This window comes from Numenius arquata, chromosome 16 (assembly GCF_964106895.1).
Source record: "Numenius arquata chromosome 16, bNumArq3.hap1.1, whole genome shotgun sequence".
In the NCBI taxonomy this organism is placed as follows: domain Eukaryota; kingdom Metazoa; phylum Chordata; class Aves; order Charadriiformes; family Scolopacidae; genus Numenius; species Numenius arquata.
In genome coordinates this window covers 4,595,128-4,617,522 of record NC_133591.1, presented here as the reverse complement: position 1 = coordinate 4,617,522, position 22,395 = coordinate 4,595,128, and the positions used below count along the sequence as shown (strand labels likewise).

The 22,395-nt window shown below is 41.5% G+C and overlaps 1 protein-coding gene across 1 annotated transcript in view; it reads left to right on the top strand.

Annotated features, from left to right (window-relative positions):
* MLXIP (MLX interacting protein) overlaps positions 1–22,395 on the top strand; it is a 52,716-nt gene that overhangs the window by 9,499 nt on the left and 20,822 nt on the right. The window contains exons 2-7 of the mRNA XM_074159533.1: positions 17,449–17,555; positions 17,897–17,982; positions 19,238–19,327; positions 19,608–19,649; positions 20,896–21,067; positions 22,084–22,173. Coding sequence (XP_074015634.1) covers positions 17,449–17,555; positions 17,897–17,982; positions 19,238–19,327; positions 19,608–19,649; positions 20,896–21,067; positions 22,084–22,173 — 587 coding nt within the window. The remainder of the gene's footprint in view (positions 1–17,448; positions 17,556–17,896; positions 17,983–19,237; positions 19,328–19,607; positions 19,650–20,895; positions 21,068–22,083; positions 22,174–22,395) is intronic.

Below are 22,395 nucleotides of genomic sequence, written 5' to 3'. Positions count from 1 at the left end.
ATGTTAGGAAAAGGTTTCATTGTTTAAGTAGCTAAGCATGCTACCTAATGAATTAAATGCTTTTTTCTGAAAAGCAAAGAAAAACCCCAATATTTTAATGACTTGTTAGAAGCTTTTTGACCTTTGGGTTTGTGTTCACAGCATAACATCATCTACATCAGTAATGCAGAGTTAGAGGCTTTCTCATCTCTTTGATTCTACTTCAGCTGATGGTGCAGAGCAAGGAAGCAGTGGATGGATGCAGTCCTTCAGACTATACTTAATGCCTTTTCTTACCTGAATTTTTTATATGTGGGAATGTCTTGCTGCATACAGAGAGAAATACTGTTTTTAATGAGTGGGAGGTTTCTGGATTTCCAGGGTGTCGTGGTTTCAGCCGAATTTACCAAAACCAGACTGACAGATGGCCCTTCCCTCCCCCTCCTTCCCCCAAAAGAGGAGAGAGGAAGAGAAAGAGATAAGGAGATTTAGAAGTTTAGAATGAACTAAACTACTTTAATGAAGAATTAATATGAAAATAAAAATAAAGAAGAAAATAATGAAATAGATACAATATATACAAAACCGTATCAAGCTCCCAGGATGACAGTCACGTCACCGGCAGGCACTGGGGAAGTCCCAGACTGGACTCAGCGACGAATGGGAACTGGATTCCAGCTCTGGAGTCAGGAACACACGGATCGGGATCAAAGGCAGATGAACAGACAGAGTCCTCTCTGGACATCGGCCATCGCAGGAAGGGGGTTGACCCTTTGATCCCTCAGCTTTTATACTGAGCATGGGGCAGGTGGGATGGAATACCCCACTTGGTCAGGTTTGGGTCACCTCTCCTGTCCACTCCTCCCCACTGATGTGAACCCTCTACGTTTTTTCCGTTTCCGACCCTCTAAGGGGGCAAATAATGAAATTGGCTGCCCTTGGTTGTTGTAGCAATAAGTATAAGCAAGGGCTTCCCTGCATACCATCCCTTGGCATGGAGCACAAACATTGGGCTTATCATTCTGAGAACGAGCAGTTTTCTCCACAATATGCCGTTAATTTCAGAGAGTTAGAGGAGGCCTAGCTAGGATGTAAAGTTACAGAACAAAAAATTGGTTCGGTTTTACTTCAAACCGGGACACAGGGATATCTTTATTGTTCATTTTTACCACACCACAGCAAGCCGAGGGTATCTTCATGGGTAGAGTACATACGTGTTGTTTGTGTTTCTCTTTAATTGCAGATTAACAGTATTTCCCTGTGCATTCTCTCAGTGATTTGGGAAACGAAGGACAGAATTTTGGGGGGGATAGTTCAGAGCACAAATGAAGAGCCAGAGCTTGTGTTCAGCTGAAGGGGCAAAGGAAGAAAGCTTGATAGAGCTATCTGTTTTGGTCCTTAAAGAATTGTCCTTATACAAGTTCAGGGATGATCTGCTGCTCCCAACAGCTTTGTTTCTGCATGAGCGTGAAAAGGCTTCTTCCATCTCAGTTGGGAAATGGAAGTGTGATCTTGTATTTGCTGGTGTTCAGTGAGGTTTACTTGTACTAGGGTTGGCTTGTGAATAAAAGCAAGAATTGAAGAGTTGAGCCTTGAGGGTGACCGAGGGGGTAAGGAGAAGATCCAAATAGCCTTGCTCTTGTGTAATAGGTTCGCCCTTCTTGAGAAAGAGGATTGTCCTTATTAGTTTTGGAAGTGATACAGCAGCTGCATTGCTGGTACTTGGGTCTTGCAAATCCGGGGGGAAGGTGGCAGCTTGCAAGTCTGCCCCAGTCTGAACCCTCTGTGTGGTATACATGTGGTCGTGTGTTCTGCTTGCTGCCTGTGCCGTATCTACCCTGGTGTCCTTCCAACAGAGTCCTGCTTATGTGGACGCTTGAGGTAACTGTGAGAGCTTGTGTGAACACCAGAGCCTTACTGCCATCAGAATGGTCATGGTAAATACAGGAGCTTGGTCCTGGGGCAGTGTCTTGCCTGGCTGCAAGAAGAGTACAAGCCTCTTCTGTCCTGAAGAGTTTTTGTTGCATCTTGCACTGCTGCTTAGAACAGATCCTGCATATTAGTGTCTGCACAGATAGTTCAGCTTAGTCCAGCTTTCTGTTTGCTTGGTAAACATCTGTCCCTGACAGAACGGAGGTTGAGAACTTGAACAGAAAATATGGTGGTGGCATGCCAGATGTGGGAAAGCATGAAGCAGTGAAAGGGAATGATCTACTTGCTTTTGCTCTTTATACATAAACAGGATGAGGCCTTTTCTTTTCACTGATCCGTCCAACCCTGAGCCTGTTAGTCCTCATATATCAGCAGGGTGGGTTTTTTTTAAGTGATATGTCTGCATAACAAAATCCAAGCAAACACTGCAGAGGCACGAAGGACGCTTTTGCTGCTGGAATCTGTCAAGTTCATTGTTTTCAGAACTCTCTAGCATGCGATGTTTACTCGAAATCCTGGCCTCTCTTACCCTCTGCCACTTTGTTTACTCTCCTTTCCCTCAAGGTCCCATAGTAACGGGTGCTCTGCCTGCAGCAGTGCAGGGACACGTCTACTGAAATGACCTTGGCCAGCGTGGCTACGAGACCTCTAGTGAAGTCAAATGCAGTGACTTCTCTATCCAACAGCCAGGCCGCTTTCCCAGCCCACTTGAGCTAGTTGTCCAAAACACTCTTCTCATCCACATTGCCCTGTCTGTGCCAGGGGCTTCGTCTCCTTGGCTGGATTCTGACCCAGCGAAGTTCTAATGCAGGACAAGGGTGAGACTCGGACCATCAAACCAGGACTGATGACACAGAGCCCCAGGCCTGTGTGATGATACTGTTGTGTCTTTAGAGCAGCTGGAATGAAGTGACGTTGAGGTTGCACAATAGACCTAAAAATAACTTAGGCCCACTGCATTTGGTTACTATCTAGCAACTGTACATTCATGTGAATGTGCATGTGAGCCCTCACAGGCTGTTCTGCTAGATTCTTCTTGCTGCATCTTGCATCCGCATTTTAGGCTGCTGTTAAATTTATTCACTGTTTGTCTTTATCCTGGTTTGAGGGACACAGAACTAATTCCTCTTCTAATGCTAGGGAAAACTACACTTTTAGAAGACTCCAGTGTCTGAATTTGTGAAAATATTTACTTTATAGCCAGCTATGGTGTGTGGGTTTCAAGGTCTTGGTGTTTTTGAGCTCGCCAGGAGAAGTGAGACCCAGGCTGGCCAAGATAATTATTTCATACCATGAATGTCACATTCAATATAAATAGGACAGTTTGCAAAATTCTTTCTCTTCCTTGATGGCAGGGGTCCAGAGAACTCCTTGCCCTGGTGCCGGACCCCTGAGCCCTTCCCTTCCTCCCGAAGCCATAGTGCTCAACAGTGTCCCACATTTGCTGTCCACTGCTGGGAGTGCACAGCTTCCTACTGATATAATTGGCTGAGTATAATCCTTGTATATTTTATATTGGTATTGGTATCAGTACTGTTTCTCCAGTGTTACTAATGTTAATTATGTAGTCTTGCTCTGTTAAATCTGTTTACATTTTAACCCTTGGGTTTCCTTGTTTTTTCCTGATTTCCCTTCCCGGGTGGGGAGGAGTCATTGAGTGATAGAATAATTGTCTAAACAACGAAAAATTGTTGTGCGTTTCTCAAACCATAACAGTCTTCTCTACTGACGCCATTCCCCAAAAGACAGGGACCAAATGGAGCATGAATTGTGGAAGTACTTCTCAGTTCTTTGTGATTCTTCTTTGAAGTCTATTACTGCTCTTCATTATCTTCATATTATGCTTTTGATGCTGGGTTATGACATTTGATGTAGCCTGTGTTAGTTATTGGAAACTATTACTTTGCTGTGTGTCAGAGGCAGAAGTGATCAACAAGGTAAAAAAGGAGAGGCATGCGTGTAAAAAGGAAAAAAAAAAAAAAAAGTAAAAAAAGTAAAAAAGCCCCCTGGGCTGCGGGCCTGGCAGCAGTTAGAGAAGTGCCAAAGAGAAGAGGACAGTGGGAGATCTTGTTGCATTCCTGATCTGCCAGTCAATGGATATGGATATTATCTGCTGCCACATTTTCCAGAGTAAAGAATAATATAATTTGTTGTTTTCTAGGATGGTTGGTCTCTGCTCATTCTGATGAATTTCTGAATGTTTGTATAGAAGCTGTAGCAATGTGAATAAGCTTCTCCATGACAAGTCAAGCTCTGCTAATAATATTTACAGTGACAACTGCCTGCATCAGGAGAACTCACGGTATTTGAGTGAGAGGCAGCACAATGAAGTCCTGGTTCTGCAAAGCTGCATCATAGATTCAGGAATGGGCTCTGAAATTTGCTTGTCTGTTAGCAGCACGTAAAGGTCTGGACGTTACATACCATGCTTCTCATGTTAACTCGTTCTGTACAGTGTCCAGAAAAGGTATAAATGTTTCCCTGTATACATTCAAACTCCTGCATACTAGTATCTGCACAGATAGTTAGCTAGTCCAGCTTTTTGTTTGCTTGGTAAACATCTGTCCCTGGCGGGATGGAGGTTGAGAGAACTTGAATAGAAAATATGGTGGTGGCATGCCAGATGTGGGAAAGCATGAAGCAGTGAAAGGGAATGATCTACTTGCTTTTGCTCTTTATAACACAGCTTTTGAGAAAGAAAATTGAGAGGAGGGGTTGTAGTGTGGGAAACAGGTTAGTGACCTGGGAACGCACACAAGAATGACTTTTCTGGGTTTGAGGATACGGAAGTTTTAGAAAGGAAGGACTAAGTCAAAGGATTTGGATATGGTTGTGAAATACTTAGATCTGCTACAGAGCCAGAGAAGTCCTTTGAATGTTGTCAGCTTATTTCAAACGAACCTAGTGTTGGGATGGGAGTACTGACTTGATCAAAGATATCCTCAAGGAGGAAACTGCACTTGTTTCAGGTAATTAGAGACCATGTTTAACACCTAAAACCTTTTGAAAATAGAAAGCAGGGATTGCGAAATAGCCCAGAGCCTGAAGCAATCTATCCAGAAGCTGGGGCATCCGAGTCATTGCAGTAGTCACCATAGTGGCTGTTCTCTATTAAAAATGTTATTATCCCTCCATTTTCAAAGCAGAGACCTGCCAAATCAAAACACATATTTGACTCACTTAGGTATGGGAGGAAAAAAAAAAGTAAGTATCTATAAACACAGCAAAAAGAGCAACAATGTAGTTCTTCCAATTCACTTGTAGGAAGTTAATATAATAGTTAATATCATTGTCCTTTACAGTTGAGGTGGGCTGTAGAGGGCTGGTTGTTGGGGGCTGGAGGGAGAGAGAGTGTCATACAAATGTGCACATCCTGTTCTCACCCTTCCCCAAGCACTGGCTTGAGTCCGCTGCTGGAGATGGAGCACTGGGAAAGCTGGACCTTTGGCCCAACCTGTATGGGTGTTCTTACAGCTCTTGCTAAAGCAGATGAGTTCTGGTGCCAAGTACGGGAGTGAGCTAGACAGCATTTGAGTATCAGCTGTGAAAAAATTCCAGGCAGCACTTTCACTGTTAATCTTTTTTCTTCTAAATAAGAGATTTGTCTTGCCTTATAAAAACTACAGCTTTAGGGTGCTCTCATTTTATAGCTTTTGCTTGGAACAGAAACGTGTTTTCTTCAGGGCAGCACAGGGCTGTACGTCAGTGGCATTTGGTCTTTGGAAGCGGCAGATGAGCCCAGTTTGTGTTGCTGCCTGGCTGCTTGCTGTGATATCAACTTAGTTCTGTGCTGCTGCCTTCCCTAACTGCCTGCCTGAAGGTACTGGATATTCCACTGTATTGTGAAAGCAGAGAGCCGATATGTTTGTGACTTGAATGAGGCTGTGATCTGAGTCATTCCTGGTATGACTGAGGGGTAATCTGTAATCAAACTGCATGGGAGCAAGAGGCATTCCTATGTTCTGGTCTGTCTCTCTTGCTGTGTGCAATAGTTAACCCTTCATAGGAACCGTGTGATTAGATTTTGCTCATTTATGTTATCAAATCAGCAAATGTTATTGAAGAGCACAGCTCAACTTCCAGACTCGGTAAGTAGATGCACAAAAATATGCCATAAAAGCCAATTCATTACTGTTTCTAATAAAGTTTTGGTCTGTGAAGGCAGTTATTGAGGAGCCCAGCGTGCATCCCATCTGTTTTCGGTATCCAGTCATACAAGTAGAACACTCAAATCTCCAGTAAAAATCCTAGCAGAGCTTAAGGAGCCTAAGATTTTTATTAGCGGTTTTTATTAGCGCGTTAGTAGGCTTGGGGTCAGATCTCTGCATGTGGTGATTATAGGCTGTGTGGATACAGCAGGCTTTTTGAAATGGAGAGACAGATTCTAGGAAGTGTAGAGAAATTGCTTCTGTCTGTAGCAATAAATGTGTGAGAAATGTTATTTACCTTTCATTTGAGCGTTTAAAGGGGCTCTGCAAAGTGAAGGTTGGTGCTGGTTTCTTTTGATTTTGGAATATGGGAAAAACATGGCTCAAAGAAGAGACTTGTGTGAGGGTCATTTAGTGATGGGTGTTTTTGTTTTGTTTGTCGTAAGATTCAGGAAAGTGCTGATACTGTCATTTGTTTTACTTGGGAAGTCACCTCTTGCTTTGGGACATAAACCATCTCAGTCCATTTGAAAATGTGTTTTAGGTAAGGAAAGAGGATAAGTCAGTCCAACTGTGACTTAACTACTGTGTGGGTGAATGGCGTGAGAATTTCTGAACAGTTTTGCTGGTAGATATTTGAGCATGGTGGTTACTGTGGGCAAAGGAATGACTTTATAAGGTTGTATTGCAATAAAACCAAGGTCTTTCTCTGACACTTGCCACATATAGTGAGATTAAATATTACTTTATAAAGTTAACCGCTGTGAAGCGTTCATCAATGCCCTGTGCTGAGCAGAATGAGCATAATTGCTATCATTATAAAGAGACAAATTCTACCCTTCAGCATGACTGGAGCCACTTCCCTAAGAACTGGGCTGATCATCTCTCCATCTGGGTGTGGGAACCAGGCACCTCCCTTGGCCTGTCCAATCCTAAATGGACAACCAGAGCCGTCTGGGAAAAGCGTGATGAGGATTGTATGTCACAAGCATTAGTATGCTCCCCGCCATGTCCCAGTTAATTAACGAAGGGTCACTTGCACAGCCTTTCCTGCAGTTCTGAAGACAAGTTTCCACAGCTCCTGTGTGAGCTGGTGACCCAGAGGTGAAGGTCTGTTTTCCACTGTTCTCTGAATGTTCAACCTTCCTTAGGAGGCTGTGGTTTTTGGCTGGTGAATCCCAGGAAGTTTCACTGCCGTGCTTTGAGATGTGGCTGCTCCTGCAGCAGGGGCAGGAGGAACTGCCGCTTCACAGGTCAAAGTGATGTTCACCTCTAACTGAAGGGCTGGTTTTGGTGAAGGCATCATCAAAGAGTTTATTTGCACTTAGATCCAACAAAGCTCTAAGTAGAGACTTTTCCTGTGAGGTATGCCTGGCCTTTTAGAGGTGCTTTTATTTTATTTTATTTTAAACTCCTTTTTTTCCCTCATTCCAGTCTGCTTTATGTTAACTCTGGAAGGGGTTTTCTTCTTACATTATCTTTCTATGGGATTTTGGGTTTTTTTGATCTTTTAGTAGCCTTAGTAGTAACACAACGGTGCCTTTAGGCTGTTTCTGTCTTTTGTGTAGTTTCTGGGTCAGCTTTTAAATAAACTTAGGATAAACTGTATGTGCTGTTGCAGTCTTGAGTTTTTAATAACTGAATTTGGTAATAAGTCTGGTGTTTTTCATGCTGCAGGGAGGGGGTTGCAGGCAGCTGGTATGAAAGCTTTGTTTCACAAGGGGAGAGGTGGGGGAGCATCTCTTTCTTTTTGAAACGCTTAAGTGTCTTTCAGAATAAGGTCCCTGAAGTCTCGCGGTATATTTATAGGCTGGTAATGTTGTGCAGGGAAGGTTACACGATCCTCTGTGGCAGAAGGGCTGGTTTCAGGTTGCTGCTGAGCGTGGTAAACAGCTCTGGGTTCCTGTCGGTATGTGCGCAGCTCAGAGGGCTGTGCTGATCTGCCACGCTGATACCCTTTGTTTGGGTTTTTCAGAAGCTCTGTGTGTGAAAAGTCTTTGAAGCATAATTTAGGTGCTTAGAACAAGGTCCCGGATCATCACATCTTAATCAGTTTATTAATGTAGGTGATGACCTCAACATCCAAAAGGACCCTGACATGTTCGTAGCTCTGTACTGGACAGTCCTTGCTGACAGCCATCCTTTTATATGAGAAGGAAGGTGCTCTGAACAACTGTATCAGCTCCTGACCATCTGTCTTGGAAAACAGCTCTTGTAATGAATATTCTGATTCTGAGAGGTTTGAGCAAAAGCCAGTGGCAGAAATCAAGTTTTAGGAAGAAGTGGAAAATTTCAAAAGACTGTGAAACAAGCGAGTAGGATCACTTCCCTGTATATTGAAGCTGCTCTGAAAATGACGTTTCTTTTCACCATGAATGAGAGAGCGCAAGAAACACTTCAAGGAAAACCAGATGTATTGACCTGGTGTGAATTACTTTGTTGATATGTTTGTCAATACAAGGTGTTGATCATCATCACAGTTGATAGCACTAGGAGAGCTCCTCCACCTCCTAGCAGAGATGTTGTAAGAAAAGATCACACTAGAACTCATCATGATATCCTTGCTACGCCACCTGCAACATTGTTAGATATATAATGTTTCCCTTTCCTCACCAAGATCCTCTAAACGTGGTTTGAGCAGGAGAAATGTGAGATGAAGAGAAGGAAGTGATGGAGAGTAGAAGGGGTGCATGGAGTGCAGTGGCCGCTTTCTAAAAGGCAAGTATTGCAGCTGCGAGGGAGGGGGAAAGCTAGCTGTTGGTAAAGATGGTGCAGCAAAGAAAATCTGATAAATCTCACAGCCCTCACTGCTGCTGATCACGGTGTTAGTCACTGGTGCACCATTGCATATTACAAAGTCGCATGGTACCTTAAAGTTGGTGTTTCTCTTCTCCTTTCAGGCAAAGAATAGGGCATGTGTTCCCTAAATGAAAGTTCTCAAGCTGGTTGAGAGGTGCTGAGAGCATTGACTGGAGGTCCATCTAGCATGGTGAGAGATCAGGAAAGAGAACTGGATGCGATTTTGCGAGCAAATGCAGGCATTTCATCTCACGATGGCCAGATCAGAGAAGTGGATAATGAAATGTTAATATGTCTATGCCTCATTTTCCCACCTGCAAAATGAGGTGAGAGCACCGTAGAAAAGCTTGTGAGGAATTTGTTAATCCTAAGTAATAATCTATAAATCAAGGCATGAGCACTGAAAAGCAAACAGCGTAAGAGGTCACCAATGACAGTGCTAAATATTCAGGATGTGCTGTTTACCATCTATTCTGTACACAGAGGCTTAGGATGTGGACAGATTGCTTGTGATCCTGTAATAAAATCTTTTCATCATAAGAAATGTGCAAAGATACCTACATATAAATTCAGATGCTTCCTGCCTTTCATAGTGATTGTGTATGCTGCCATAGTTTGCATTTTATGTAGGATTAAATGATAATATTAAACATGCATTGGCAGTCAGTTCCAACTGAGATTTGAACTCCCCTGTATAGAGTACGTGTTAAATCTGTACAGTGTAGGTTCAAGTTCACACTTGAACCACTGGTCCTTGCCTCAAAGGAACATTTTATTTTTTTCAACTGAATACTTAGAAATTGTGATAATCTTCGTTTTGTATGCTCGCCACGTCTACATCTAATCTGCCAGTAATAAAATGACAGATTGTGTCTCTCAACATTTTATACCAGACTAGAAACTCTGGGTTGCAGTGTTTATTTAAACAAAAATCAGAACAATTTCCTGTGTGGTTTATTTTTTAAATAATAGGCCTATATTACTGCAAAAGTTTTGTAACTCAACTGTAATATTCTTAGCTGCTGCTGATGTTTACAATGACATTTTCTTCTAAAGGAAGGTTGAAGAGATCTGATGTTTTTATCTACATGAAATCTGACCAACAGATGTGTTCTTTTAATGTTTATTTGTAAACTTTTACCACTCAGATAAAAATGGATTCTCTGTTGTTTTGAATTCTCTACCCAGTGGCAGAAAAAGTAAGACTCTGAAACAGCAATGCCAAAACAAATGATAATGCAGGTGCAGGTCATCTTAAATCTTACAGTGTTACCTCTATACCATTTTCATACTGAGCATATTAAGATATCTCATAAATCATTCTCATGCTGGGGAATGTGTAAATTGACATATGTAAATCTAATCCTTGCTAAAACTTACTTTTGCTAGTAATGTTTCTACTATGGGGCATGTGGCTGGGGTATGATTGATCACTGGCATTCTGTCCTCGCTTTGCCACCGACATACTTCGTGGCCATGGGCACCTGCTCTCCATCTTGGCATTTCAGATTTGGGCAAATGAAAGTAGTGGTACTTACCTCTGACCCTGGATCTCAAAGCACTGTGTAAGTTCTGTATATCGGTCTCTTTTTTTCATGGTGATATCTGGTGGTTCTTTGAAGAAGATCTTGATTTTTAGCAGTTGAAGTATGTGACATTTTATAAAGTTTTATTGTTTAAAAAGTACATGACTTTTGTAGATGGGCGCATTTCAGTACAGCAGGGATGAAGAGGAAGTTTTGGTCAAGAGTAAGCAGGGGTAGATGGTGATAGTGAGGCCTATTTCTCAGCCTTTTGACTGAAGTATTGTTGACGTAACTTAGGAAGCTTTTCCTGCTTTCTTGCTGTTTCAGCTCTGTAGTACAGTGAGTCAGTGTTGGACAAATGTCAGAAAAGCAGGAACGTTTTTAGAAATATCCTTTGATTTCTGGCTGGAAATGAGAAACTGTCTAAGTATTCTGAGTCTTTAAATAGACGCTGGCTGAAGGACACTATAGCCGCCAAGTCTCCTTGATATTTATACTGCTCTTTATGTTCTCTTTATGTTTTAGTGCTCTTTTCACCCTTTTGTAACTTGCATGAAACCTGTTTCTGATGAAATCCTTTCTCCAGTGGTTGTTTCCAGCTGTTTGCCAGCTTTCCTCTTCATACAGAAGCTCTTGGCCATATTACGTTTGGCTAAAACTACAGTGTGAAGCTCCTTTCCTTGATTGACATCATGGTGGTATAAAAAGCTGTCAGTGTAGGTGCGGTAATACTCTCAAAATGTGAGTTTTTCAGCTCTTGCTTTTCTCTGAGGCAGCTGCAGTAGGTTGCCTTGGCAAATACAGGTCTGCTGGCATAAGCCAGGCCCCTTGCAGGGTAGTGCTCAGCGTGCCACGACACTTACTGGGTCCATTCATGAGTCGCCAGTGTAGACACAATCTTTATCAGAGCAAGAGCCCAAACGCAAACCTTCATTTATGCAAATTAAGTTAAACATCCAAACTTTGCTTAAAATAATCTTCAACCTGGAAAATAAATAAGTGAAGGTTTATAGTGCATTCGTTGGGGCAGGAATGCTTGCCTCTGGTGTATGACTGATCTTTAACTTTCCTGTTTCTTTTCAGGAGGTGCATACCTCAGCCTTCCTGCGTTAAATCAGTCTAGATAACGTGTCCTTGGCAGGTGTTGCAATTCCAGTTTGCTAGTAGATAACTTTGATTTTTGTTTTTTATTTTTCTAACACTTCTTAATATATAATGCTCGCCATAGAGGAAAAATGTTTGACCATTCCAGTATCTCTGTCTTCAAGATTGAAGTATTATTTTTAAAAGGAGATGAATCAAACAGTGGGGAGGGTTTGATTGTTTTAAAATGTTTGGTGTAACTTCAGCACAAAGCTCCCTACTGTTGTTTGTGGAGTGTGGGCCATGTAACATCCTTCCACAAAGCTGGAGTCCACTACTGCGGGAGGATTTCAGGTAAGGAGTATGAGCTAGGTAACCGAGAAAGTGAGCTGCCCTAATGCTTTGCTTTTAAAATTAGCTCTGTCTGGGATTAGTATCCTAGGGCTGCAGCTTAACTTTGTAGGTACGAATATAAGATGCTAAAGCGTGGCCTTCTCGCAAGTCCTACACACATTCACTCACTGTAGAAATGTTTTTGTTTCACTTGCCTGCCTCTTTGCTCCAGCACACAATGCATATAATCTGATTCTCTGAATGAACCTTTGTTTAGGGAAATACTGTTAGTTTTGGCTCTTGGAGAGCTGAGCTGACAAGCCCAACTCCCCAACAAAACAGTTTGGAGATTAAAAAACAAACTAAAACCACGCCTTCAAAAAAGAAATGCTGGGGAGAAGCCAAAAAGTTCCTTTGCTGTGTTGCTGAAAAAGCTAATCTATTTAGCTACTGTAATATCAAATCAGCTTCTTTTTCTATTGCTTAAATTAAGAGCCTCATTACCATCATCTACAATAAACAGTAAAATCGTAGTCTACCTCAAAAAATTGCATTGTCATGTACAGGAAGGGATGGGGGGGGGGAAGGCACAGAGGAAGTGGGTTTTGAGGCAGGAGTTAACAAGGCAAGAAAAAGGTCTTGTAGCACAAGGGCAGTGGGAATCTGTTAACTAAACAGGAAAATGCAATACGTTTCTGTAGCTTGTTGCTGTAAACTAAATTTACAAAATTCATGTTTGAAAACAAAATAAATTGCTTACAACTATACAAGACCCCTATGATCTGTATGAGAAGTGATTCCTGCAGGTCCGCAGTAGCTGCTTTTCAGGGTATCTTTGCTGTGTTTGCTGAGAATATATATTTGGGCAGCAGGGTCAGGCCTATGGAATCTAAGTCACGGCGCTCAGAGGTTTATGTTTAAATTCCATGTACGATAGATCTAGGCCAGGTGCTATCTGAGTGCAAAAGCAAAAAATAACTTCTCCTGAGCTGGAGAGCCAACTCTAGCCAGAGATTTTCCTTGTCCCTGCGTATCAAAACAAGTGAAAGATGAGAGGGTGGAAATGAGGGTTCGATATGTAGAGCGTGGTGGAATGTCAAAACAATGTGTCCCACTTCTAGTGCTGTTGCTCACACACTTCGTAGCCATGGGCATGTAATTCAGTCTCACTGTTTCCTTATTTTTAAACAAGTGATCATACATTTCTTCCTTCACAGGGTATTTTAAAGACCTCTTATTTTGTGCAGCATTTAGTTCTCTACAATCGCAAGAGAGCTTGGCAGCTGAAATTCCTTGCTCAGCAACGTTTACCTGTCATGGTGTGGAGAATTAACTTAATTTTTTTCTGAATGGGGGAAGGGGATTTTTCAGACGGGTGTTTAAAGCAAAGTCTTCTCTATTGTCTTCTATTAGAAAAGGATTTGAAACATAATGATCTGGTACTGTTTTGACCGTTTCTGAGGTAGATAAAAAATGAGGAACTGCAAGTTGAATTAAAAACAGTTTGATAAAGCGTGAGCTGTATATAAAAAAAAAAAGTTCTCCTATACTACAGAGTTTTATTTAATCAACATGTATTCAAACCACCTATTAAATAGAGGCTATGTAAGCAGACCAGATCAGCCTTCTGAGATTGTCTTGTTTTGGGTGGAATTTATCTTAATATTTAAAGCTTTCCTTCTCTGCTCCTTCAGTGCTCTTTGTAGAAATCAGTGTTTCTTAAAATGCTGGTGTTTCTTAATGCTAATTAGTAATGAAAAAAAAAACCCCAAACTACTTGTGGGTTTGCACACAAATAAGTGTCCATTTCTGTCCAAATCCAGAGGGTGGTTGTGTCACGTGGTTTTCTGCTGACGAAAGTCAATCTTAAAATCCTCTTGATTTAAGGGAGGAGAACAGGGGATTCTTCTGTTGCGAGTCATCTACTATCAGAGCTTGACCATGCCTCTAGTGATGTCGGCAGGAGTTTTTCCATTGAGTTTATTGATAGAATGGTTTTCCAGTGTTAGAGAGCTACTGGTTTAAATTTGAAGTCATCCTAACAGCTGTGAATGGCGTCTCACGTGCCCCGTACTAAGGAAGAAGGTCGCCCATTTGCCTTGTCCCTCCTGGGTCAAAAGCATCGCTGAAATATCCTGTAAGACCATTCATTAACTGCTCTTTAAGATAATATTTGTCAGCCATACACTTAAAATGCTGTTAATTGATACACACCAGGGGAAGGCAACCCTTTAATATACAGCTTTTTAAAAAAATCTATGGAGATGAGAAAGGAAGAAACCTCCATAGGTACTGTTTGCCTGAAGTGCTTTAGTTTGGGTGTTATTAACATAGAAGAAAATTATGACATTCTCAGAGGCAAAACTTTGCATAAAAATGGACATTGCCAGAATAAAATCTGTGTTGTACGATGTTAGAATAAGTATCTTCTCCCTAATTACATTTCAGTCGATTGAAGAAAAATTTAAAAATCGGACGTGTATAAGGGAATCGACTCTCACAATTGACACCTGTTTCGTGTACTTTGCTGCAAATCTTCTGGTGTTTGAAGGTTTGTAACTGTTTTTGAAACAGCTGCTTTCACTGGAATTTTAAAAATGGAGAGAATTGTATTACTCTGACAGATCAGCGCTGTGTTATCTGTCTGCCTGCTTGGATCTCAGTTGCCTGAGGTAGTTCTTGAGCTGGGAAAAAATATTTAAAAAATACTTGGGAATGGAATCCAACCTCACTTGGCATATCTGGGACTCCTAGGGGAAAGCTGCAGCATATGGAAGCACCAGCCTCGATTGTCTGCAGCTTCTCTTCTGAAAACAACTTGTGACTCCTCCAAAGCACATCGGGGGCCCCTGTGTCCAAGGGGAGTTCCAGCTCTGTTGGCTGTTCAGCTGAAGCTTTTTTAGTTGGTTTGCTGTGATCAAATCACTTGAGGACGTTTGGTCTCAGGAGGTGGAGATTTCTACATGGGAGACTGAACTGAGCTGCTGGAATGTATTGCACATTATCCACCAGATGGTTTTCAGCCACTTGGATTTGATCTGTGTTTGATAGCGATGAAGATAGGAAAGTCACATATTCCTCCAGCATTGCTTACACGAGCCGGCACATCCTGGGTAGCACAGGCTGTGCTCCTGGCAGCAAGGAACCCTGCAGAATGCAACCAAGAGCCTAGTTCCCTCTGCGTTCCTCTTCTTGAGCACGTCTGTGCAGCACCGACATCCTCGAGGTCATGCCACCGGCTGGTGTGGATGCAGCTGTCCCGGCTTGTACCATGGAGTGTTTGGTCCAAGCCTCCTCCTGCCCTCTTTGGAACCAGGAACTCCTGCAGAGTTCCAGCAGCCGTTGTAGAAGGAGCGAGGACCATGTGTGCACTGACGTTTTATGCTCGCAGGTACATTGTGACCGTCTGGCTGGTCGGCAAGTTGCTCTGCGTTTCTTGTAGGGAATCGGTGTGGTCTTAGGAGACAGAGCTGGCAGGAGCAGCAGCCAGTGGGTGTCTCCATTTTGGTTTTTTTTTTGTTTCTGTTTTGCGGCTTTAAAATCTGAGATGGGTTTCAGTTAGGCAGCTGCTCTCAGTCACAGTGTTGTTCAAAGTAGTTGACTTTCCATTGACTTTGGAATTTAGAATAATGTCTAAATATTGTTGTCAGCTTCATGCTGATTCCTCTCCACTGAGGCTAAAGTCATTTCACTTACGACCTCAAGCTGGACTTGTGCTTTGCTCCCATGGGAACTAAAAATAATAATTATTTTAAGAATAGGTTCTTAATCACTTCCTTCTTTTGATGCACTACTGTTGTTTAGCATTTTGTAAGAATGTAATACAAAATGTTTTAAACTATTTGTGTTTTAATTCCAGTTTTAATTGGCTCTTTGAAGATGCAAGGAGTGTACAAGAATTAATTGCAGTTCCTTTTAGTTGGTTTTGGTTTGGTTTTTTTTTTTTGAAAAGCATTTGTTCTTGTCCTTCTGAGTGAAGATTATTAGAGTTTTGTTGCTTTGGCAAACTGTCCAGTCACACAGAGATATGAAGAGATGAACATTAAGTTGACAGATTTCTTAGTCAGAGGCGTGTAGGCATTTTGTCAGTGTTTGTGGTGCATCAGCATGTTAATCTCCTGTCTCTGAACTCTTAACGTACATATGAGAAACGGAAAAAGCTGTGCTTTAATCTGGATTTAGAAGGTATGATAAGACAAGGTACACAATGATTTTGAGGCAGAGCTGGCTGTGCAGTGAGCACTAAAGGTGATGAGAGAGTTTGCAGAGATGGACAAAATATTAAACAGATGAAGATCCACAGTCTGCCCTGACCCACAGCAGCTGGGTAACAGCGAGATCAAATACTTAATTTGGAGACCTTTCCATAAACTGGGAGAGTCTTGAAATTTAGAAGTGGAGGTTTAGGAGATGTATTTCGAAGAGGGGCATATGGGTGCTCTAGCAAAAATAAACGAAATCCAGAATGGCTTTCCTAGACTTCAGTGAAGATACAAAGTGTGTTTGTACTGAGCGTCTTAGAGCACAGCTACAGAGAATAACACAAGTACATTAATAATTGGTTTTCCTATTTCTTGCTATAGTTTACATGACCTACTATTACTTCCAGTCAGTGAAGTTGCTTGCTCCAGCAGGTCTACTTGCCTTAAAGGGAGCCAATGTTTTATTTTGTGTACCAAATTCTGTTTGTACATTACTTCTTCTCAAGCACCAAAGGCCTAAAGGCTGTACCAGAGCCTGAACTACAGAAAATGAGAGGGAGAACCTGGGATAGACACAACGCCTATACTTTAATTTGTGGCTTGAAATTTACTACGTTGTGACTATTTCCTACTTCCTTTACTCTGTCAGTAGTATGGATTAATGATTCATGAAAGTGTGTTTTAAGGGCTGGGTAGTTTGTGTTGATACAGTGTTTACTGGAATCCCTGTTGCTTTTTCCTTTTTCTTTCCATCTCCCTCCCACCTCCCAAGATCGTTCATACATAAGCCATTTCTCTTTCCAGCCTTTCCTTTCCTTGGAGAAAAGTTACTATTTCTAGTCTGCTGGTGATCCTGTACACCCAGCTGTGTTTACCAGCATTGTCGAATTGGTGGATAATGTTTTCTCTTGGGCCAGAACTGGCATTTTGTTCTTCCTTTCCAGTGTTACCAGACTGGAAAATCGAATGGAACTGTAGAAGTGAACTTGTGTTGACTTCATCCAGCTCCTCAGCAAAATCCAAGACAAAACTATATGTTGCCAAATGTGTGAAAACCTCTAGGCCAGGTTTTGGGCTTAATTTTGAGCAATCTTGCTCTTAGTTGATGGAAAGTCATAGGCTGGTGTTAGAGAACATGGGATACTGGCAAGGAGAAAAGTGTGGGTGAAATGAGTTTCTGACCTGCTGAAGATACTTGTGAGGCCAGTTGTGAATGTTGTTAGAAGGCAGATGAGAATGTAAAGGAGTCTTGAAAACTAGACTCATCTCTGGCATGTAGAACAGTACATCGTGGACACTATATGGCAAAAGTTGTCACTGGCCAAGTGTGGCTTGTTGTATGTTTTTTCTGTTGACAGTTGGCAGTTTTAGGGGGATGCTTTGTCTTGAAAGGAGTGGCTAGAGAAAAACTGAAATCAGAATGATTTGTTGTCTGTTTTGTTACAGCGGAAAGCTGGTCTCACCAAAATGGAAAAATTTTAAAGGCTTGAAACTTCAGTGGAGGGATAAAATCCGTCTCAATAACGCCATCTGGAGGGCATGGTACATGCAGTGTAAGTATCATGCTTGACTGTGTCACTCGCTATAAAATATTTTCCAAGAGACACATATGTAAGAAGTAAGAGAATTGAAATTACTTCCTAATGAAAAGCCCAAAAATCTGCTGAAGGCCCAGATGTTGAAGGCTGTCACGGTAGTGCCATTGGATCAGTGCTTTCTTAGAGATGTCCACACAGAACCATCGATGTGATCAGAGCAGATGTACTGAGCAGTCCAAGCACAGCCTGAGATCTCTCCATTTCCCATTGGTTATCTGGAAGAAACCCTGGGTAGATTTTTTTTCACATCTTGCCATTGAAGTGGCAGAGCTCTCACATTTTCATTCATGTTTCAGACTTGGAGAAGCGCAAGAATCCAGTGTGCCACTTTGTGACTCCACTGGACGGCTCTGTTGATGTCGATGAACATCGTCGGCCAGAGGTATGTAAAACGTGAGGAGCAGACTAATAAGCTCTAGAGTTTATAACAAGATTTTTCTAGTCCACTAAATATAAGAGCAGCATAGCAATTCCTTGCTCTGTTGTCTTTATTTGGAAGGAGCCATTGATAAAAGCAGATTGAACCCATTTTTGTAACTTTATTCTATTGAGATAATCAAGGTGCAACTGGAAAGACATTTATCACCTATGTAACTTATGTCTGTGTTATAGTTTAGTGAAACATAAGCCATAGAAGTGCAATTTGAATAGTTAAGGTTTTTGACAGCCACTGCTCTCTTCTGGCTGGAGATTGCCCCAGTCAGTGGGAAATCTGTGAAGACTGTTTTCAGGACTGAATCTAAGTGACCCTGTGAGAGTTTTCTGTATTTTATTTAATTGATGCGGTGTCGTTTCAAGACAACAAGCAATTTCTTTTTCTCTGTCAAGGTAACTTCACAAAAAGATGCATGCTTTCCTCTCTATGCACTTGTAAACATAAATGAAAGCTAACGTCTGCCCTCTGGCTCCTTGCAGAAAACCAGCGAGGCCTTAGAATAATTTATAACTCAAAGGAGTTCCAGATGAGTTTGTGGAACTGTCTCAGTTTTTGAAAGACCAGTGTTGATGTTGGTGTTGAAAAATGACCCTCGAACACAAGGAAGTTGTGTTAAGGCTCTTGTTCGTCTGCTGTCCCCAATTTACATGCTGCTGTCTGTGATACATCGAAGACCCGCATTGTTCTGATCTTTCTGTTGCTGTTAGTATGTGGCCTGCAAGGTTGTGCTTCTCCCTGAGATGGACATCAGATTTCTATTGCTGCGTGTCATTCTTAACAGCTTTTGTGTATGTGTGTGCATGTTCTTGTAACCTTGTGAAATTCTCTTTGGCTGTTTTCTGCAGAACAGGATGTCGTATGCTTTATACATTATATTTTAGTAAATTAATTTTAAAGGTTTGGGTTTTTTTTTTTTTACCTTTTTAAACTATTGGTTATGGTTGAGCTGATGGGGGAGATGCTGACAGTGCAGTCAGATGTCATCTCTTGTGTGTTTATTGTGGGAAAGATGAAGTTAGAACTGTCGAATTTGCTCTGTAATAGCTGAACTCTGGGACAGTGTGGGCTGCTGATACATGAACTCAAACAGAATTAGCATGCTTTCTTTTGCATTTTTTCTGCCTGAATATTTGCTTGGAAGTTTATTGAATGTTCAGTCATGTGATTCCGTGTAATTCGTGGTATGTGTTTGTGTTCTCAGGCCATTGCAACAGAAGGGAAATACTGGAAACGAAGAATTGAAATAGTCATCAGGGAATACCACAAGTGGAGAACATACTTCAAGAAAAGGGTCTGTTGGTTCACATAGTGAATGTGTCTTACTTGAACTTGATCAGTATATTGTTGCTTTTTGAGTTTTGATGTCCCTTTTGTTAGCGGGCAAAATATTTAAAACAGATGAAAAGCTAGTACAAGCATACTCATCTGATTAGTCTCACTTAACTAAAAATTATTGTACCAGGAGTCATTGTGTATGATTGGGTCTTAAAAGTTTTGCAAAATTAGGTCTTCTACTGGCATGTATAGGACCTATTCTGACTTTTAACATCTGTTTTGCTTTCCTTTTGCAGTTACAGAAACATAAAGATGAAGATCTTTCAAGTTTGGTCAGGGTAGGTAATATTGCTGATAAGTGGCAGCATTCATGCTTGTAGAAGCTGCAATTAGGAACAAAGCCATAACGTGCAGTAGCTTGCATTGATTAAAATCTGAAGACAAGCATCTTGCTTAATTCTTAATTAAGGTTAGACACCTTAATGTTTCTGCGCCTTAGAGAGCAATGTAAGACTTGTAGCTTAAATTGGATGGAGGAGAGGTTGAATGTAAAGTGCTGTGACAGAAGAAATGAAAATTAGTATTAGGTGGCCAGAAAGATCAATCTCTTTGAGGGCTGGCACGTTGTTTTATCTTGTTACTGAGTCGTAGCTGGCACTACTGCCTTGCTTGTGTAACTGGATCTGTGAAGATGTGGCTGCTACATGTTGCAAATCTTCCTGCTGCCCACAGCATGGACAGATAATGTGCTGGGATCCTAAAAAAGGCAAAATGTTTAAAGGAACAATAGTATCACCTTTTAGTAGGCCCCCTAAAGCCATCAAACCTACTTTGGGCATATAAACTGATGATGGGAAGCGCTGTTCTGATGTTTTGTTTTTTTTTTTCTTTTTGGAGCTAAGCGTAAATCTGTATCTGTTCGAGTTTCACAAAATTCTCAGCTGCTTTGGCCGTGAGCTCCAATGCACCATCGTGGTGTGTTGGTGTAGTTGCAGCTGCACATTGGCTCAGCCCCAAGAACCCGACTGGGTGTGCTTTCAGTCTGCAATGCAATTTAGCTTAGCCTGTAGAGAAGGACGGGAAAGCCAAGTCACATCATGTTGTATTTTTCATGGGCTAAAAGTGCCCACAAGAATATCAACATACCTTGTGCAAAGTCAGATTACAATTACACTTAACTACATTTCAGAGATTCAGATACACTTCAAGATATGAGTTGTTTGCTATGAGTTTTTGCTGTGCATGTTATTTTTAAATCTTTATTCAAACCAAGGGATCGTTAAACTGCAAAAATATGTGTGTAATCAATGAAACTATAAAGTGTTGGCAAAGTTATTTTGTTCTATGTCCTTCTAGTCACATCTGTGTTTTGGGCAAAAACCTTTCCCAGAGTATTATGGTATTCTGCTGAGGTTTTCTGTTGCTCAAATCAGTGAGCTGAAGTTGTTGTTGTATTAGAAGTACCACTGATCTGTTTCAGTCCATTTGAATGGCTCCTAAATGAGAGCCTTCATTTTAACTATCTGCGCCTGACTGCTTTAGCATTGTCTAGGCAGCCTGACTTTTCTTCCTTTCCTTTGGCAGGATGATGATGTGGTTCTCTGGCAGAAAAGAAGGTATGGCAGAGAAACCCCCGTCCCGATGGAGGAAGGCAGCCTCTTGGATGCAGATATGCTTATGTCCGAGTTCACCGACACGCTGTTCTCCACGCTGTCTTCACATCAGCTCGTTTCCTGGCCAAATTCCAGGGACATAGGTATTTGTTGGCTATTAGCTGTGTTGCAGTGGGAACCTCTAGGAGAAGTCTGGTTTGTTGCTTTGCTGCTTTTCTCGTCTTGCCTAGGAAATTTATCTTACTTTGCTGATACAGATAAAAGTAGGTCAGAGCATGTAGCTGTCTTATGCTGTATAGGTTATGGAATCCCAGTTACTCATCCAAATTTAATTTCTGTCTTAGCTGCTTGCATGCTGCTCCTAGCCTTGTCCTCTAATGTTGCTCTGAATAAATCTGTATGAGCAGTATTTATCTTTATCAGTGGTGAAGATGTTATTTATCTCAAGGCTTATATATGTATGTGTGTATTTTTAAGGGATTGCTTGTGTATATTTCTCTGGATATGTCCCTTAGAACAACTGCAAGTCACATCTCCTGTAAAAACACTCCCAAGAGCTATACAGTTCTGTTGAATGCTCTCTAAATGAAGGCTCTGGCTGTCCAACGGGACAGCAGATGTCCCCTATGCATCATCCTTGCTGTGTGGATGTCTGAGCTGTCTGAGCAACTCCAGAGCAACTGTGTTTTACATGAAGTGTACTTGAGGCAAAATGAAATGGATGATGGCGGTTTTTTTGGTTGTGGGTTTTTTTTTTTCCTTTTTTTTTAAATACTGTGCTATGAGCTGTGGTGGTTCATGTTGTGCTTCCCAGCAAGTTTATGTATTGTGCGGCAGGGGCAGAACAGGAGGTTTGGGAGCAGTACTTATCCAAGCTCACCAATCCTCAGTTGTTAGTTAGAGCCTTCAGGTTTCACCTCTTCCATTTCACTAGTTGAAAGTTTCATTCCCCAATGGGTTTGATTTCAGAACTGTGCTGTAGTTCTGAAGAAAAGCAGATGCTCAGTTCATTTCAGCAGCAGTTTTTCTGTAAACATCCTGGCCAAGCCTGGCTGTGGAGTGTGAGTTAGTGTTCTAGCCAAATGCTATATTCCTACTGCTGTTACAGTGTGAGTCACGTGAAGCTAATCTAATCTAATCTGTCTCCTGAATTTGGCAGCACATTTAGGAAATGCTGACATGATTCAACCCGGGCTTATTCCTCTCCAGCCAAATTTTGATTTTATGGATACTTTTGAGCCTTTTCAGGGTAAGAATCCTATATATAGTCAATAAGTTCTTCAAATTGTAGTGGTTTATGAACTAGTTTTTAACAGAAGATTAAATGTTGCAGGTATCTACTCTCTTTAGAAGGCAGGAGATTTGAGTGAAAGGTGAAGAATACTTGATGCATGTTTTCATTGTTTATTATTTCAAGCAGATGCATATGTGGGTAGACTCCCTTGTTACTGTGACCACAGTCCTTTGCTTA